The sequence below is a fragment of the Aythya marila genome (genome assembly GCF_965140915.1).
Source record: "Aythya marila genome assembly, chromosome: 6".
NCBI lineage: Eukaryota > Metazoa > Chordata > Aves > Anseriformes > Anatidae > Aythya > Aythya marila.
Genome location: NC_139047.1, coordinates 25452210 through 25472193, shown reverse-complemented (window position 1 = coordinate 25472193; position 19984 = coordinate 25452210). Strand labels below are relative to the sequence as shown.

The 19984-nt window shown below is 38.3% G+C and overlaps 1 protein-coding gene across 7 annotated transcripts in view; it reads right to left on the bottom strand.

The window, feature by feature from the left end:
- CLASP1 (cytoplasmic linker associated protein 1) overlaps positions 1 to 19984 on the bottom strand; it is a 147994-nt gene that overhangs the window by 40620 nt on the left and 87390 nt on the right. For 5 of the 7 annotated variants that reach the window (XM_082763322.1, XM_082763318.1, XM_082763316.1 and 2 more), the window contains 7 exons: positions 14127 to 14230; positions 11612 to 11635; positions 10416 to 10660; positions 6757 to 6820; positions 5193 to 5356; positions 4142 to 4220; positions 3252 to 3395 (listed from right to left, as the gene is read on the bottom strand). In XM_082763322.1, the coding sequence (XP_082619448.1) occupies positions 3252 to 3395; positions 4142 to 4220; positions 5193 to 5356; positions 6757 to 6820; positions 10416 to 10660; positions 11612 to 11635; positions 14127 to 14230 (824 nt within the window). The remainder of the gene's footprint in view (positions 1 to 3251; positions 3396 to 4141; positions 4221 to 5192; positions 5357 to 6756; positions 6821 to 10415; positions 10661 to 11611; positions 11636 to 14126; positions 14231 to 19984) is intronic. The other 2 variants (XM_082763319.1, XM_082763320.1) reach the window with 1 other exon arrangement.

Below are 19984 nucleotides of genomic sequence, written 5' to 3'. Positions count from 1 at the left end.
TAAAGGACAAATGTCTTTCACCTTTCTTCTACTACTGTTTGCAGGAAGTGAACCTTAACTTAAACGCATGGTAAACACCCAGAAGTATTAACAATATTTAAAACAAGACAAATATTTACCTCTGACACACTGCAGATCACCTCATTTACAACTTTAAAGCTTGACAATAATTTTGACCGTACATAATTCATTGCTATTTTCAACAGCTTAAACGGTTTCTACCCTGAGAGGGAATCAGTACTCTATGTTCACAGTATTTTTTTTTTTTTTTTGGGTAACAGAGTTTATGTTGAGCTAGATAGATATTATTTAATGAGAACATAAAGCACTTCATGCACAACAGCATTTCCTTTGACTAAGTTTCTTTCTGATTTCCACTAGCTATAAAACATAACCCATCGTCCAATCAGACATCAGACAGGTAAATCATGCCCACTAAGTGTGCTTAAGCAGTCATCATAGGAATATGCAAAGTTTATTAATAAGATGTATTGTTCAGTTTGAAAAAGGTCTTTGGACTAGATGCCACTTTTTGTTCTATTTTTCTCCAGCATCCTAACGCTACGGAGGGCTGGGATCTCTGTGACCATCACATACAAAACAGTAATGGACACTGATATCACTAGTAGAAGGATAATCATACAATTGGCTGATAATATAACCCATTTCTTGAACAGATTCATTGATTGCTACCATCGGATAAAACCTGCATGACAAATTGCCACGTGCACACAATAGCCACACACTTTACATATTAACTGACAGCAATCTTTTATATATTTTGCTACCAGCACGAGCAAGCTTATTTTACCTTCTCTACTAAGGCAAAATCCAGACAGGGTAGTATGGCCACCACACATCCAAATGCTACTTGCATTAAGATAGCATTCAGTAATTTCAATCTAGGTAAGAACCACAGTGCCTGTGTGACTAAGTTTCCTGTAGGAAGAGCTGCTGCCTTCACAAGCAGCTGAGCACCGGGGCATTGCTGTTCTATCATCAGCTGCAGTGGTATACAAGGACTAGACTATGACAGCCAAGACTGCTCAGTACCCAAAATAAAGTTGGCTCCTGTCTTTATAGGAGCTGAGTCAATTGCACGAATTATCTCAAATCCGGATTCTATTGAAAAGATATTTTATAGTTGTTACAGGCCTCCTGTAGTACCTGAAACCTTGTAGTTTTAGTTGGTTCTCCTTCTACCCATGTTTAGGCTATGACAATGTTTTTAATCGCATGGCCTGCTCTGCACTTAGAAAACCTCAGACCTTGAAGGTTATCTGCAGAAATCCCTTCCACGACAATAAATCTTCTTGATATAAAAAGCAGTACTTTTTTTTCCAGGTTGTAGCCTCCAAAAAGGACAATTTTAATTGTGTTCTTCAGAACATTTCACCTGTCTGGGTTAGCCCTTATAATCCTGTTCGTTACTGCATAATGAATTTATTAGTCTGTTAACTATAGTCCTGACAGAGATTATGGACAAGGATTGCTTATAAATCCTTTGTAGCAGTGTTTCTTCTAAAGCCTTTAGTTTGTACTATGCTCTTAATAAAATCATAGTACAGCAACTGTATGATGAAATAGAGATCACCTGGACATTCATTTTTAGTATCCTACATTAGCCTGACTGCACAATAATTTGAAAGCTACAGACATCAGAGGCAAATCCAAGTCACATGCAGACTTAATAAAGAGAATTTGGATTCAGTAATCTCTTATCAGCCCCCAAAGCACTTCCCCAGGTACTGCTCAGGTGGAGCTGGCTGGAAGTTTTTACCATAGTTCTGCAAGTCTTTGAGACAGACAGACAGACACTGCACTGTGAACACACACTTCCCACACCATAACTTCACAGCTAACAGCCAAATTTTCAGCTGCTGCAGAGATACCGTTCACTCAGCTTTGCATGCAGCAATGATGACCTCTAATGGTGGAATATTTCCTCTGCCGAGAAACATGCGGAAGTTCTGCTATTTGCTTTTCAATGTATTATTCTAGTTAAATTAATTTACAACTCCCTCTTGCCTGCCACTAGCAGAGTAAACTGGTAGGGGTTTACTTGAACTGTAAAAGGGAAGAAACTGCTCTTTTGTTACTTAATTCTTTCTGACTTTGTATATGAAAATATCAAAAGAAAAATGCACATTCCAGATTTAACTCTATGAGTTAAGTCACCCTTTAAGGACTGAGACTACCTTGTAAAAACAAATTGCAGTCATGCTAGTGCAAAAAAGCCCTGGAGAAAGTCTTCTTAAAAAATAGATGAGACATTTTTCTCTAGATGTAACCAAATCTATGCCAGAAAGCAAAAAGTGTGCACACAAAAAGCTTCTTTGAAGTCCTGCCAGCTATAAGATAATGAATATTGAATATCCTATATATTCAATTCATATATATTCACATATATTGAATAATCAGGTGTGGTGCCTTTGATACCTAATCATCAATTCATCAGAATCAAACAATCAAAATAATTTTATTTCTAAACTCATAAAATACTTATATGCTATTCTAGTATTAATTCAATTCTAAGTGTATGTAGAGCATAACATTTTCACACAATCTGTATATTCTGATATGACTTTTTCTGATTTATTTATTTATTATTAGCTGGGGGGAATTGGAGGTAATTTTAAGTTGCTACAGATGCCAGGGACATCAAACAAAGTCTCATTTTTCTCTTGGGAGAGATAAGTATCACTATGTGCTCCATTTTAGCTTACCTGGCACTCGCATCTACAGCAAGGAAAAAAAAAAAGAACACGTTAACTGCATTATCTAGGACTGACCTAAATGTGCCAATTTTTTCCAGGTTGAGATAAACAGTTTTTAAAAGAAAAGAGTTGAGAACCCTTGGCAGCTTACTGATTTGTTTAGTTTCTTTTAACAATATTGCAATGCAGAAGTTGTGCTAGGTTTCATTTCAGTCTACAAAGCACTTAAATAAACAAAAATCTATAGATATTTCCAGACTGTTCAATAAAAAGCATATTTTTAAACTGTGACCCCGTTGTGTGGTAATAGTTAAGACAGCTGAGTACCTAACTAGAAAAAAATATTTATGAAGAGATGCTTCAGAAATGTGTCTTTACTGAATAGGCAATTCAGTTTGGAAGGCAAGGTACATGTATGTACAACTCAAACCACTACATTTTTAATTACCTTTATGACTTTTTTTTTTTTTTTTTAAATCTCTTTCTCTTTTTAGAAGGAATAACTACTGCCAATACTTCAGCATTCTGACTTACCTTTCTCACATCTGAGCTCTTTGGTTCTGTTGTCCAAGTTATAATTCTAGATACAGCAAGTCTTGTCTCACTGGAGTTCACAAAGTCTGTTGGATCCATCTGTCTTGCCAAGGACTCGATATACTTCAGGATAGCAACTTTCACCTGAGAAGTGAAGATGTATTTGTTAATCCCATGAGCTGACAAAAATAGGATTATCCTATAATAAACACACATTGCTGCAGATTGACAAGACTTATGTCTTACTTGGGAAAAGAAATCCCTGTGCCATGTCTCCATGTCACATTTCAAAACCAAAAGCAACTTTATACCCAGGAAAAGTTTTGTGTAGTGAGTCTGAAATGGCAGAACTGGCTTGAAATATGTCCTTTTGTGCATTTGTGTAAGCAAATCACCATGCTGTTTCCACTCGTATTGAATATTTTAAAGTTCTGCAATGTGCCTCATGCCCATGGTTACTGTTCCAGGTGCTTCTCATGAGGCTGGAGCCTCAAAAGACTTAAACTTTGGGACATGGGAGAAAGAGCACTAGTAATTTGACATCCTGTATATTCCTGTCTCTGAAACAATTAAGTATCTTTTCCAGAGTTTACAGTGTACCTATAGCCTTGGAACAGCAACCTCCTGAAAAACAATCTGCACAACAATATCCAGTTAAGAAGATTCAGTAACAAAAAGCTCTGTTTCTTCCCCAAACCCTACATGCATTATGCATGTTCTGTGCAACAAACACTTGTTTAGGTGTGCTTAGGATCTCAGCTCTCTAGCTGTCCAGACTGAGCCTGGTCCCTGCAGTCCTGCAGGAACAGCTTTCTTCCACTTTAATTATACCTGCTATGACAAACTAAAATAACCACATTTATGCTTCAGCAAAAAGGCCTGATACTGACCTTGAGGTTTGGTGTTTGGGTCTGATCCACAATAAACCTCATCAAAATGTTAAATTGTTGATCAAATGGAAAAGAATCCCTGTCCAAAGAAAACAAAGGCAAAAATGTAATGCTACACATGCTTCCAGGGCTAAATTAACTCAATACATAAAAACTTACATAACAGAGTTCAGCACCTATCATGCTTTTCTTCTTAAGTTTACCATCAACTATTCAGAGAAACTCAAGTTTAAGTGTCACCTGATTACTCTTTTAATACTGACAAAACACTGCTAAATCAATACCTTTATATGCTGTTACTCAAACTGACTTCTGTACACTTAATCCTGTTTTTGGCACACCTGCCCATCCCCTCTTCATTTCAGGCTGTGCTTTCTTCCCTTATCTCTAGCAGCAGACTGGTTTCGCTTTCCCTCAGAGCTCCTACCTGTTTTTGATTTCTCTCTTCTTCCTTTTTTCTTCTCTATCCTGTTTCCTCCTGGATAACTATCTATTCCTACTAGTACACTCTCTTCCTACTACTACTTATTCATTTATTATCTCTTTTCCTGGACAAGCTGAACTTAATTGTAACTACATCCTGTGCTGGACATCCTTAGAAGAGGGCATAGACTACAGAACTAACTGGTGTGCAAAAAGCAGTAGCTTTCAAGGTCTTATCCTGGCGTTAACATTATTGTTTGAACACACGCAAGATGCTCTGTACTTTGTGTTAAAGCACTGTTCATACTGTGAACACCGCAAACAATTATTTTCAATCAAAAAGAAAACTGATATCCAAACACATATCCAAAAAAAACCACCCACAGACTAACAAATGCAATCAGTTGCACACTTTAAGTGTTATGCTTTACAGTTATCTATTAAAACCAAAGGCCTTTTTAATTCAATGCTTTAAATATTGTGACATAATTTCATTCTCATTTATACTGGTGTTCCTTAGGAGTGAGGCCTCAAAATATACGGCTCTATGGCTTTCTAAAATGTTCATCAGATGCCCTTCTATCACCCTGTAAAAAGCTACACAGTGTTTGCCATCTGAGTACTCTACCTGGTAACATCCAGAGCTTTTTGCACTTTTGCCTGCACAGACCCCAGCAAATCTGCTCCCATTTTCTTTAGCAACTGTGTCAGGAGAACAAAAAGCCAATCCTGCAAGTCATCTTTATGAATGATGATGAAATCAACCAGGGTTTCCAGAAACATGCTGAAGACCTATGAACAAAACAACTGTCACAAAAAGGAAGGCTGTGCTTCAAATAGAAAATAATTAAAGGAGAGGGATTTAAAATACAAGTTGCAGAATGATTGTTATAGACAGTTTCATGAATGAATGATTTTAGTGACTACATTTTTCTGAAAAAAGAGACAATACACATCTAGAATGTGCTGTATTAAAATACCACATGAAACAAATGAAGAAAGAGGGTAGAATACACTTACTCTCTGTTGTGAATTCCACGGCAAAGCAGGCCATGCAACAAAACAAACCACTCGTTAGCACGCAGTGATCAAACACGATTGTTCAGATGCAATTTGTCAACATAAAAGATGCATTCATCGAGAGTTCGCATTTTCTTAATATAAAATACCTTCTCAGAGTTATTTAAAACATTATATACCTTGGATCAGATCTACTTTCCTCTCATGAAAAGTAATGCCTTTAAAGTCAACAAGTCAGGAGAACCTGGGGGCTTTGTACAATTGTATACCCTTCTCCATTCTTTACCAAGTCCTTTCCCACTTCCCAGTTTATTCTGACTTCCAAGACACCCGTTCCGCATATGTCACCCCAAATACAGAGCTCAGAAAGCATAGTGGGCAGAAATGAACCCTGAATTTATAGCAAAGGACTAAACTCTGACTTCAGTTATATTGAAGAAATTTAGTGGCTGATATTTACACTTAAAACTAATGTATTTGCTGCAGTAATTCTATAAAGGCAGTGAAGATGAGAGATCACCGCTGTCACATAGCACATATGTTGGTCAAATGTGTAATAAACCACCACCTTATCTATAAATGAGAAGTATTTTGCAAACAAATAACTATGGGTCTGAACAAGGCTATGGGCCCACCTTCTCCATTCCCTAACCTGCTTCTTTCTAAAAAATGCCTGTAAATTCCGGGCAAAGCCTTCAACTTCAAAGGACAATGTTAGAAAGAAGGAAAAGTGTGCATATTGCTGTTGTTTTAAAATAAATAAAACAAATCCAAAACAGCATCTTGTTGAGAATCCATACTGCTCGCAGGTATATACAAACCCCAGGGGACAAGATGCTTAACTATGGTTTATTACCTTTTAGACCTCACTCTATTGCGTACCACCAAGAAAATCCCTAGAGATGTACAGATAAAACTGAACTTCTCACTTAAGGAGTGACACCCAAAAGGCATTAAGTTTTTTTGGGGAGCACGGAGTAAGATGTTCTTAGCAAGAGGAGACAGATCGAGACACTTGCCTTCAGAGTAAAACAGAAAAAAAACTCAAATTTATAAATGCCAGTTTTCCCCAGCAGATGGCAGGGGTAGAAATAAAGAATATTCATCTTGGAACGACGTAAAACATAGACACATGCTAAGTCAAGAGAATGAACCAGCCTTTGTGATCTTACCTTGCTGTGAGGGTCAGCAAACATGCGAGTAAATATTTCACATAGCCTTTTTAACTCGACTCGGCTAAAATACATAATAAGACAATAATATTAATGATAAAGCTCTAGTTACCAAAAATAGGTATAAATAGTAACAGCTGAAAGATCTGATTCTGTTTGTTTAAACATTACTTAAGTCACACTTCTAAAAACCCTCTATCTAGGTGAAGCCTTAACTGGCATTCCACCTGCTGTGATCACCAGGGTTATGACAAGAAATGCAATAAACATGTTTTAAACTCTTGAAGCCAAGCACTTTATTTTCTGTTGCTTCCATTTTCTTCTATAGTCTGTATTGCAGAAGAGAACTTGAAAAGGGAGTACTTGGGAGACATTTTCTTTCTGCATACATGCATATCAAGGTTGCTAATGCACAGAAAAACCGTGCTTTTGCAGCTTAGGAATAGGTTTGTCAGGCTTCTTTTCTGTCAGGTATTTCATTTTTTCAAGTGAAACCAGAACTTCCATGCTATTTGGGTATATACTAATCATATATATTTTGGTAATTCTCAGTAGCTTCAATGAAATCAGTCTAGAATTGCATTGTATTAACAGCAGAACTGACTCCAGAGACTGAGAGCAGACAAATATATAGAAATTGAAGACAATCTATCAAGTAGGCAACCTACTAAATCAGAAGATCATTAAACTTACTTTACTATTAGTAGGAGATTAGGTGCTCAGTAATACTCTTTTTATACAATTAGTAAAGAGTGGTCTATTTGTAAGATACCACGCTTGAGTCAAATGCAAAACTGGTGCCACAGCTCTTATTAGCAATGTATTGAAAAACACAAGTCCTACTCTTGCTGCAATGCAAACTGCCAAAGAATGCCAAAATTTTTCTTGTTTACTGTCCAAATGAAAACAGAGCAATAAGGTAACATTTCCTGCGTACTATGGATGTGATTAGGTATTTTTTGCAACTACTGTGAAACCAGAGTAACTACTGAAATGCATACTGATTGCTCAGAGGAGAGCTGCTTAGATTGTGATTATATATACCTTCCATCCAGAAAGATGTTAATTTACATTTCACCTATATATTTTCAGATATATATAGCCAGAATGTGAATAGTTTATAACTGTTTCATGTTAGCTTGTTTATAGTAAGAAGTTGTTACTGTAAACTATTATAATATTTTATAGCATAGCAATGTATTTTTCAAATAGATTTGTGTGTGAAAGTCTAATCAAATTTAAAAATGGCACAAAGACAATGGTCTGCCCAAGAGCTTGATGTAAAGAAAAAGTCCATGTAACAATGCCAAAGCAAGCTGCCAGCTTCATTCAGGATGAGACTGCACTGCCTCTAAACAACTGCCCTGCCATGCTGTCTTCATGCAGACTGCTGCTCTCAGAATGAACTATTTATTACTTTAATGAAATTTCTTTGGGGACAAGGGTTATATGAAGACCGCATGTGTAAGCATCTGTCTTCCAAAATCTTGCTGAGGTGACAAAGCAAGCGCTAAGCTAAAACAAGCAGTGGAAGAACATTTCCTTAAGGGACTTGTTGGCCTTGTGTTGTTTGGAAGGCCTGGCTGGGGAACCCTCAGAGAACTAGGCCACACGAAGCCATATGAAGCAATGAGGATAGGTGTGTGCTTTGCAAGCTCATCTTTCTGGATATATAAATCACTGCTAACACAGGATCCTTCAGATCCGAGTACTAAAGAAAACCTAGCCACATCACTGCTTTATGTTAAATTTGTTATACCACAACAGAAGATATCAGGTTTAATTACAGACAGACAGACTTGCCACTTGGACTAATGACCTTGGTGATGTTCTCCATGATGCCGTGAGAACACGATGAAGCAATCTGATCATTAGTACAGACACCAAAACAACCCTGAGCCAAGGTGTAAGCAGAACAAAAGCAAACTGAAAGGAAATATAAAGAACTAAAAACAGTATCAAATTTTCAAAAAAAAACAACTCTGCAGGGTGTAGTTTCTGGGAAAGGTTTATAAACTATTCAGGATTGATGCCAAGAAAACTTGCTAGCTTAAGGGACTAGTGACAGCAGCACAGTTCAAACACTGCAACCAGCAGAAATGAAAACAACAGTTCGGTTCTATTGGCATTTCTGCTAAGAATTACTAATGTGGATAAACAGTCCATCGCCCAATCTTCTCAGTATTTCCTGCCTTGGAATTATCACCCAGCACATACAAAACCTTGGTTATTCTCTTGCACTTCTGTGGCAAAAAAAGAATCTCACCCAACTTTTTCATGCAAGTATATGAGGTGCCACAGTTTTTTCAGACAGCTTGTTAAAAACAAAGGAAAAAGAAAAAAGACAGCATTCATGTAGGAAGTATTTTTTAAAATACTCATAAACAGACCACATCAAAAGGCATGCCTGACCTAAGAATTCTAACTACTATATTAAAAACCTGAAGTGCTTCCCACTTACGGACCGCATCACATCATGGGAAGTGCTAGAATGTATTTATGATGGCAGGAGAATAACCTTTCTAGACTAGCTCTCAGTGCATTTTTATTCAGCCTGTTAACAAAGGCTGTAAAATATTTTCAGCTACTGTGAAGACCTTTTAAAATTGAAACAATTGCACAAATCTAAGAAGGTAGGCAGTAAGCTATTCGACAATCACTTATAAACTTTGTCATAATTTAAGTTTTATATAAAAAAACTTATATTAAGTTTATAATATTCATAACAAAAATTAAAATGTCAGAGCTATTTGTGAATGCTATCTTCAAGGGAGCAAAAGAAGCAACTTGTTTCCAAATTCTTTCACCATAAACTTAAGAGTAAAAAGTCTGTAGCATGAAAGCCAGTTAGTTAATGTGATTTGGTGTCTATAGCTAGCATGACATAGCTGTGTGAAGTTTCCCTATGACTACTGCATAATTCTAAGATCTGTTTTAATGGGTGACATGCCAAAGGTGTTTGAAGGGTTTATTTGGCTTTCTACAAGGTCAAAATGTCTCTCTCCTACTACAGTTTCAGAGTTGGTACACCTACTTCATTGCCTTAAGAAACTTCCCTCTACATTGTAAATTACACCATTTACAGGAGACTCAAGCTTCTGATATAAGATTTTTCAAGAGTTACAAATAATTAAACCTGATGTGCTCACAAAGAGTCACAAATAATTATGCCTAACTCAGCCCTCATAAAGAGCCAAAGAACACCCAACACACTGAGAACATCATTTGATCTCATCTTTGAAATACACACACCCTGAATGGTTTTTAGAATAATGAAGTGTTTGCTTCACCAACTAAGCTGCTGGGAAAGAAAATTTACTGAAGATTCAAATGGTCTAATGTAAAAATAGTACCACCCTTGGAGTAAATTTACATTGCCATCATTGTGGGAAATCTCACTGTGCTGCAACAAACAGGAGGCAGAAGGCAGAGCACAGAAAACCATATGCCCGAGTCCCATCTACATTACTACTACAAATTTCACACAAACAGTAGTGATGACAGCTAAATTCTTTCTGAAAGTAATTAACTCCCACACTGTGGAGACAGCTTTCACAGCTGTTAAAGGTGCTATGTCTACATGAGGCAAGTACATATACTGACTTCTGGCTATAGCCATCTCCCTTGAATGACAGACAATACAAAGCTACGAAGGTCACCTCAGCGTCCGCTGGCTTTTCAGTAAGTTCTGAAGACCTATGAGCCCCTCCTTCCTTTCAGACCAGTTGGAGCTGGCACAGTGGTTCAGGACCTCAGCCACATCTTCAGTCTGCCGCAGGTAGTGCGGAATGCCCCCGTTCCTGGAACCATAGGAGCGCTCGGAGCAAGCACTTGATGCATCACTGTTAGCGTCGTCATCTGAGTACATCCCATAGGGTTCATATCTTCTTCTCACAGGCTTTTTCTGGAAGAGGGGAAACTCAGTGTAAGTAAATTATATATAATTACATCAATTCCCAATGAAAAGTGTTCTATCTATAACTACTAACAAAGGAAGATTAATGCTATTGTTATAGTGGCATACATGTATATAGATAGATGTCACCGAGCACTGCCTGCTTACCTCTCTCAGTAGAGCAAGACAGATCCCAGTGATTTCAGTGAGAATATTAAAATGAATGGGGGAGCAAGGACTGCATTCCCCAGCACAAGAACTAGATACTTATGCCCAGAGGAATTAGCTACAAGTAATGAAACACATTGTTTTATTGTAAATAAAGGTCAGTTTCATTGTTACAGGTTGTGACCATACAATCTCTATTTCAAGAAAAAAGATAAGGAAGAAAAAGCTGAAGGAATCTGTGCTGGCATGCACAGTCACTTTGATATTGATAGTGAAGTGACTCTAGAAATGCACTGGGATACAGGCCATCACAATTCTCTGTTAGTTTGGGCAAGATTGTTTTTTTGTTTGTTTGTTTGTTTTTTAAACAGAGGTTCCTAAGGGAGTTGAGTAATCAAATCCCACTCATTTCCATAGCATGGCATAAGGGGACCTAATTCCCTTAGGTAACATCTTGAACAACCTCAGTACTTACAGAATGGATGTTACAGTAATTTTGATAGCAAAACAAATTGTATACTACAAAGTAAACTCTTAAGTGAACATTGACAGAACAGGATTGATACAACCATGTATCAGAGAAGATTGCCTATATTCTACAGTGTTTGCTACAGAATTCCTTCCAGTGTCCAGTCCTGCAGTTCTCAGACTTGTGAAGCCAGCAGAGTTTTGCTTCCACTAGGACTGCAGGAATGAAGCGTAGAAATTAACTCAAGTGCAGTATCATGGGTGTTAGCAACAGGCTGGGGAAAGTTTGAAAGTAGAAATAAAAAGTCAAGAAAGCACTAGTACCTTGCTCCTGGAGTCTCCTAACAGCTGTAGAGGCAGGAAAATATTGAAGGGTGGGAAAAAGCATAGAGAATTATGTCAGAAGCTTATGTAGGGTTTTTGTTTTTGCAACAAAAATGTATAGCAAATGTGTCTTAGCAAATTAAAAAAAACACAGTTTACGCAAAATAAAAGTGGGTATAATAACGCCTGGCATTATTTCCTATCTGCTGCACTAACACATATATCCTACAGTTTCTATTAGAGAGCTTGGAAGTGAAATTATCTGTTAATAAATTTCAGATGGCAGATCTAAACGCAGCACCTCTCTGCCTGCTTTTCAGAAACATTGCTCCTGAAAGAGACCAGTTTTGGGGAGTGATTTATTTCCCTACACGTTATCGCTAGCTTTAGATTTTAGAATCTTAAAGAAATTCTGATGTCAAGGAACCACTATCTACAATACAGCACATTTAATCAACTTCACTTAACCAGATTCTCTTTCATCCCACAGTTCTTACACTGCGCTTTTTTTGAAGCTTAGCTCTTTTAAAGACAACCTGGCTGGCACCAGTGACTTAAAGGCCTTAATGCCGAAATTTCCATCACCCTTTGAGCTTTTCTGACAGATCCGAGCACTGATTCACAGTATAGACAGTGTGCTTTTAGGCCAAGTCCAGCTCTTGAACAGAAGCAGTAGATCCAATGAGAACTGTAATGCACGGAGCAGAGGGCATAGAATGACCCGCTGTGTGCTTTGTTTAAACTTGAGTATTTGGCCAAGGCCATCTCTGGAGAAGTTCTTTTCACTTCCTACTGGAGGAAAAATAATACTTGTCTGAGAACATGGCTCCTGGGTAAAAGCTGGCACCACACTACTCTCTCAAAAGGAGCCCAAAACCAGCTCTGTAAATTGTCTGTTGAGAGAAGACAACTAAGGAAGAACAAATTGGGGCGGTGGGAAAGAAGGGGTAAATAAGATCGTATCGCATCCCCTGAGATCACACCAATTCAGACTGATCAGCCAAGGTAACAGAACTACTTACTCTCCAGCTAGACTCAAGGCTTTCCCTTCTAAATGTTTAACTCTTTAAATAAGATTTTAACATTACAGCATAACGTTACCTAGTTTAAAAGAGTACAATATTTAAAAGACAACTCCATAAGCATGGCTGCAGATTAAGTCACACCGAGAGATCTTGGTGACCAGCAGTGAATTGGAACACCACCGTGATCCTCTTCTCCCACAAGAAACCAGTATTCACCAGCAGTTCACATTCTGGGATAAGGTCTCATTTCATTTACACAGGCAAATCATCACCTTTAATTATGCTGTGAAAAACTACAGTGGCAAATTTGAGGTGCTGAGAGCAGAAACTGGCACACAAGCCGCTGAATTTGGTAATGAAAATGCTCAGCTAAAAATTTAACCCCCTAGAAGTAACAGAACCATCTATGATATGCTGTCCTAACTCTGCATGATTCACAAGCACTGTTTTATTCTTATGGAGAGAGATTTATTTATTTTTAATGACACTTCTCTGAGTACTCTAATAATACTCTACAAAAGGAAGCGACGTGAGCTGGTTGACAATCAAATACAAAAAGGCAAATGATGTTAGCCATCATCAGAGAAAGTAAACTAGGAAATGGAGAAAGAAGAGCATCTTTCACAAACTATGGGGCAATATTTTTTTTTCTTGAGGGAAGATCTGAGGTATCTGCCTTGGATACACCAGGAAATCCTTCCCTCAGCTCAGGTCTAGAGCTGAGGAAGACCCAAGGTACACTGGTACCCAGACAATCCTGTAGAATAATTGCATCTGCCTCTATACACTTTCTTTCCCCCCGAGACAAATGCAAAGGCTTGTGATAACACCCATCTTCGGAAGAGCAGAATACATTTTCTGGGTTCTGCCCAAGAGATTTTATACTACAATAAGATTATACAGGACAATAAAAGTTAAAAAATGGTAATAAATCACCAAATGTTTAGAACCACTGGGAGCACACTACACAAACACACTTCAGTTTAACTGCATGAGATGGTACCAGTTACAGACAAGCCAAGCTATGAGCCAGGTGCAAGTAACAGAGCAGGAAGTGGCAGAGCTCTCAACTCTTCTTGAAACCAAATCCAGAATCGACACTAGAAGAGAACACTGCGTTTTCCAGACAAAATCCTCATGCAGTTAATGAAATTAATGCAAATCCCTTCACCACAGGCACTGAGCACTCCTATGTTGCTGCATACATCTTCCGACAGCAAAGTTAAAGCCAAACAGCTGACTCAACCCATCCCGCAGCTCCAGCATTGAGCCTCGTCAGTCTGTTTGTTAACTGCGGAGAACTGAGGTGGAACGAGGAAACGAATGCTGCTGCCAATATACCCAAACACGACACAACACAAGGTAACTAACTCTACAGCATCAGACACTGGCACATTCAGAACAAAGCTACTTAGAAAGAGGAGAACGTACGTACAGGTAACTTTAAGCCACTTTCCGGTGTCGGAAGCATTTTGTATTTTTCCTCTTACCAGTGCATCAGCCACAGCAGCCTCCAGATCTGTGCTTGTGCTCAGGACTCGCATGGCATTCACAGAAGCAGGCATCCTGCCTGGCTGTCCGAGTCCAAACCGGTCTGCACAAAAGACAACATTGAAAGGGACTGTTAAATGAATTCACATTCACTTGGAATCCTAATCAGGTGTCTGAGCAGCACTCCCCAAAGGCTCTGGGAACTCTCAGTGCTTTTTCATTAAAGACTCTTTTATCCACAACTCTACGGAGTCTGCCATGACAGTAAGAAATAAACTATTGTTTGGTGGGTCCCAGAGACAATTCCAGGTCCTCGGGGCATGTCTTTTTTTTTCTTTTTCTTTTTTTTCTTTTTTATTTTTTTTAAGCTGGGAAGAAGGGTATCTATTTTGTGTTTCCTTTTAACAGAAGTTGTTTCAGTTTTATTTTAATGTCGGAGGCAGACATGCAGGTCCCAGTCTGTCTCTTCTGAGAAATGAGCAGAAGACTTCTCATTAACTTCAGAGAAACAGAATCGTGCCCGGTGTCAGGACATGTTAATACCAGAGCACTCATCCATCCTGCAGCTTTTTCTCAGGCAAAGACGTGAGATTAGCAGCAGCAGATTAGCCTATTTTATGTTGTAAGGCTTGATTAACCAGTAGAATATCACCCTATGTCCCCCAGAATAAAAATAAAAGGCTTATTATTTGTTTGTGAAGTGACTCCAATTTTTGTTTTATTACTGTTCTGGTGAAGCAGCTTAAATGTACATTGGACTGAAACACAATTTTGAAGTTTTGAGAAACCAAAACTGATTTATTTTTTTTTTCCTAATCAAACAATACCATCTTTCTCCCCTTGAATTTGATGGCAAAGCTCTCAATGGCATCCAAAGCAACAGGATTGGGTCCAAAGTGCCATTTACATTCCCAGTATTAATTAGCTTACTCATCATTTGCCCAGAGTCTGAGAGAAATGTTACTGAAATGAGTATCTTTGAGCAAAAGCCAAATTCAGAAAGCCATCACTAGCAGGGACATGGCAGAATCAGCGACTCAAGGATCATAGGGCAGGCTCTGTCCGCGTGGCCCTTGCAAATTACAGGAGATGAGATGCACTATTTCTGGATTCCTGTCTCGTCTCTAACCAGAAAGAGATGGTTTTCAGCAGAGTTTTTGCTTCTACCAGGGGCTGTCTTTGCTCACTCCTTCTGGGACACACCTAACCCCTGTCACCTGCCAATAAGAGTTTTGCCAGCAATTTCAGAGGTGAACAAATCAAGACCTTCAGCTGACCCACACTGAATGCAGTCATCAAGCAGACAGAGAGAGGGATCAAGTCTCTTAGGTCTTTTTTAGTTCATCTATATTTAATTTTATGAAGGAAAACGACTGTTTCTTAAGATATGTAACTAATTGTGGGTTTCCACAAGAATGAACATTATATTCAGAAGCTCACTGTATTTATTTTCAAAAAACTTACCACAAAGCATGAAGCTTTGTGATAAGATAAGGCTCTTTAGAAGCCTACTGCACTGAGATCTCTTAGGGAAATCAGCTCATACTGACCTGCATCAGTTAAATCTGAGACTGAAGCTTGCCAGTCTCCCATCCTAACTTTAAAGCTGTACCTGAGTATGTCAGAGCAAGGATTAAGCTACTGAGGGGAAAATAAGAAAGATTTGATAAACCTAAAATATTTTACTGAGAAAAAAAAAATGTAGATTAGCATGTATTTCAGAAACATTAGCAAAACTTACTGTTTCCCAGCTATGCAACCAGACAAGACATTTCTGATTTACAACAAAAGCACATTTTCTACAAAACACATTACAAGAGGGAAAAAAAAACAAAAACAAAAACAAACATCTTAAAACTACTGCCAAAAAAGTAATCAAATCATGACATTTCACAAAGAAATAAAAGTTGTGTGTGTTACTACTATCCCCTTTTTTAATGCACTTGGGTTGAAGATTGTTTCCAATATTTAGTTGAAACAGCACTTCATCCCTAATGTGGAAAGATCTGTATACTCTTAATGGAAGCACAGAGAACATGGCAATGCATTCAGTCAGATTGAAGCTGAAGTCAGTGCTACAGAGATGAATACTATAACGATGTAGAGAAGACAAGTATTTTCCTATGTGCAAATTACACCTGGTATAGTACGAGAGCTGCAAAGTTCTGGACTCAGTTTTATGTTTAAACCCAACTAGATGACATTACTCAAGCCGTCCTGAGATCAGAATTTGGCTTTATAGCTTTGAAGTAACATAGCATCATATAATACCATTGTTACTCATTTTCACGTTAATTTAGCATTACATTAGAAAAGGGAAGATAGTTTGTTTTTTTGTTGTTTCGGTTTTTAAATGAAGAACAGAATGACAAAGTAATTCAATTGTAGATCAGTTTAAATACCCAGCACAAAATAAAATGAAGCTGTTTAATCAAATTGAGTAAGTATAATATGGCATGCTGACTTTTATCTGACCCCATAGCTATCAGGATTTTTTTTTAAATACATCTTTCAGTGATGTCTGAATTCATAACACCCAAAGTCACCCTGGGGTTCTCCCACACTGCTGCCACACCTGAATGCAGGAATTAGATCTTAGGAGGGACCTCAGCATATCTCTAACGTAGGGATGGGGACACATTTGACTCCAGGAATAACCAGTATAGGCAAGCCCAATCTTAACGTCAAGATATAAGCTGGGCATTGTGAGCTCTGACCACATTTGCTTGTCTCCCTAGATAGATTAATTACACTTGTTACTTGGTGAAAAATCACAAACTTCTTTTTTCCCCCCTGAATTTGGCACTTTCTAATTCACATTCTAATTGCTGCTTTGAAAAATGCAAGAGTCAAATCTGCTTGCATCATTTCTGCAATTACCTGATAAGAGAAATGTTTTTGAAAGTTTTAGTTAACTGACACAATTTAACTGCACTTAAGAGAAACAGAACATTTTTCACTCCCTACCTGAGGGGGGTTAATTAAATAACTTTTACTGTCACTAATTCCTTATGCAATTTTAGCATCCGAGCAAACACTGAAGCCCTCATTCATCTTCTACATCATCTTTGTCCCCACAATTAAGTTCCCATTGACCCCAAACTAGCAGCCCTCAATTTACTTTTAAGACTTCTAGTGAAATACCCTGATTTCAAGGGAGCTTCAGGAACTGCACAACTGCAAATCCAGCACTGGGGTGGGGAACAAGGCAACTGGAATCTGCAGATTTTTCTCATTATATCGATGCATTAATCTCCAGATGCAGTGCCCCATGAAATTAATGGAAGCATTTTTCCCCACAGCTTCCATGCTCTTTGGATAAGGTATTCAGTATTATGTGGAGAATGGATCGTGTATTATACTCCAAAGTTCATTTTGAAAGCTCGTCAGGTGCTTAATTCTTGCTGCTTTTGTGAATTTTGGACAGGATCCTGCAAAGCACTTCCATTAACAGAGACTGGAGTCTGAAAAATTTCATAATAAATGGGTTAAGACCCACTGGGATCCGGTCTTAAACACTGGGAACTGCTACACTGCTTAAGAGGAAATATAAACATAAATTGCAAGGACTCTGAATCATTCGGGATTTAGCCCATGCTATACAACTGATCCAATTTACAGGAGAATTGAGAAAGCCCTGGATGATCACCCTTTGTTTAAACACTGCTCACAACGTTCCTATAATACACAAAATTAAAAAACATTCAATAAAAGAAATTCAAAAGAAAAAGTCACGTTGAACAGAACAGAACAAAAAGCCTCACAGCGGTGAGAAGCACATGCCAAGTGCTGGCTGATGCACATGACAGCAAATGTTAAAATGGTGTAAAACAAGACTACATATAAGAAGCAGAGTCATGCAGTTAGCGCTTGTTCACCTGACTGCCCAACAGAATCAGCAGTGGAGAGAGCACTAGTGGACCTGGAATGACGTCGAGAAGCTGCAAGTAGAAGGAATGGCAACACCCACAGGATTAACATACATTTAACCCAAGACAGAAAATGCCACAATCCAAGGGGGATGCAAGTGACCACTACCAGTAAACGTGTCTCGTAGTGACAGGGAAATGACGCTGTATATGAATGCATAACAGATATAGTGCAAGCCCCACAGTGATACCTCCGTCTGTAGCTTCTCCTCCCTCTCCCCCACGACCATAAACACGATGCATGACAAAACTCATTTGTAACGGTCCCAAACCCGGTGCAGTTCAGCAAAGAAAACCAGTGTGCATCAGTCCCATTCCAGAAGCACAGGTCTGGAAGATGACACCATGAGAACGTGGAGCATATAACCACAGAGCAGGATTTAGATTTGTCTGATCTAAACCCCACAGTGAAGCCATGATAAATGATTAGAAATTGTGCTTGCAGCATTTTTCCAAAACACTGGAGCCTGTGCACAAGAAAACAACTTTTACAAAGAGAATGAATAACCACAGAAGTAGGAAGAGTGCAAGGAGTCATACAGGGAGGCCACTCAACCACTGCCCATTAGGTGCTTTGGTTTGGGCTTTTTTTTTTTCCTTCAAGTAAACATTCATACTGTAGCAGTTGCTACTACCGATGGTCTCTTGCTTTAACAAATTTTGCATATTGTTTCTTTATTCTAATTATATACCTATGTGCCTACACAGATATTGATCAGAACACGCACGTGGGAGCATCTAGAATCACCCCGTTTGTAAACGAACTGTTAACAGCAACAGAGCAGGCAGTAGCACAAAAGTTGAAGCCAAACACAGCTCCCACTTCAATTCCCAACTGTCAGCAGCAATGAATCACAAAATGCCTTTGGAGAGATTTTCAGTTCTTGGATTCAGCATAAAGGTGAGATACTTATGAAGGCAAATGGGAAGCCCAGCCATTTCTGAATTTCAGCAATTTAGCTTCTCAAAAAAGTTTTTGCCTGTGTCTAGCAATGATATGCTCACTTAAAAGTGAGCATAAAGCAACTGACCCAAGAAACTCTGCCCTTGTGAGCAGTTTGTCATCAGACTCACTTGAGGCCTTGGTGCTTTAACATCATGACTAATACTGTCAAGAAACTGAAAAAATGAACCCAAATCACCATGTAATACAAATAAGATTTGTCAGTAGTGCATATACACGTGCAATAGAACAGGTGTAATGCAAAGCATCTGCAAACAAATACTAATATAACATGAAAGAGAAATTAGCAACATGAGAAAATTCAAGGTCTCTCCCAGCTGTGACAGCTTGGCTAAGAGCTCTACACAATATGCAATGTGGTCTTTAAATATGTAGAACACATGCGTTTATTCAAGAGAACGATCCCGCTGACACTGTAACTTAAGGAACATTTCCAGGATCAGTGCCGGATTACAGACTGAACCTCACAAGCAGAACTCTGAGCTTGTGATTGCTTTCTTCTGCGCCATCCAACTGTGCCTCTGTGGCTGTCACTGCAAGATCAAGGCCCAAGAAGGAAGAGCCATAATAAAATAAAAATTAAAAAATCACATCTCTGCAAGGAGACTCAGTGTACAGTGACTCTTCGCTCTTATTTTCAGCCTTGAAAATAAGCAATTTGCAAGGCCAGGATGTCAGTGTTGACACTGATCATAATAGTGCTAAATGCAAGAATACTGTCATTTACATATAACTAGCTTCAGTATAATTCACTTACATAAAGTTAATCTTATATTAAGTTATTTCAGCATTAACATAAAATGAACTGGATTCTAAAAATATTGTAGTGGAATCGTCCTGTTTTAGCTGAAATTGCTATATATACACACACATTTCTGTGAGATGAATTACAAGTTACAAAATTAAGCTGACATACATTTAAGCTTGCAGCATTTCAATGAAAACACAAGAAAAAAAGACAGCA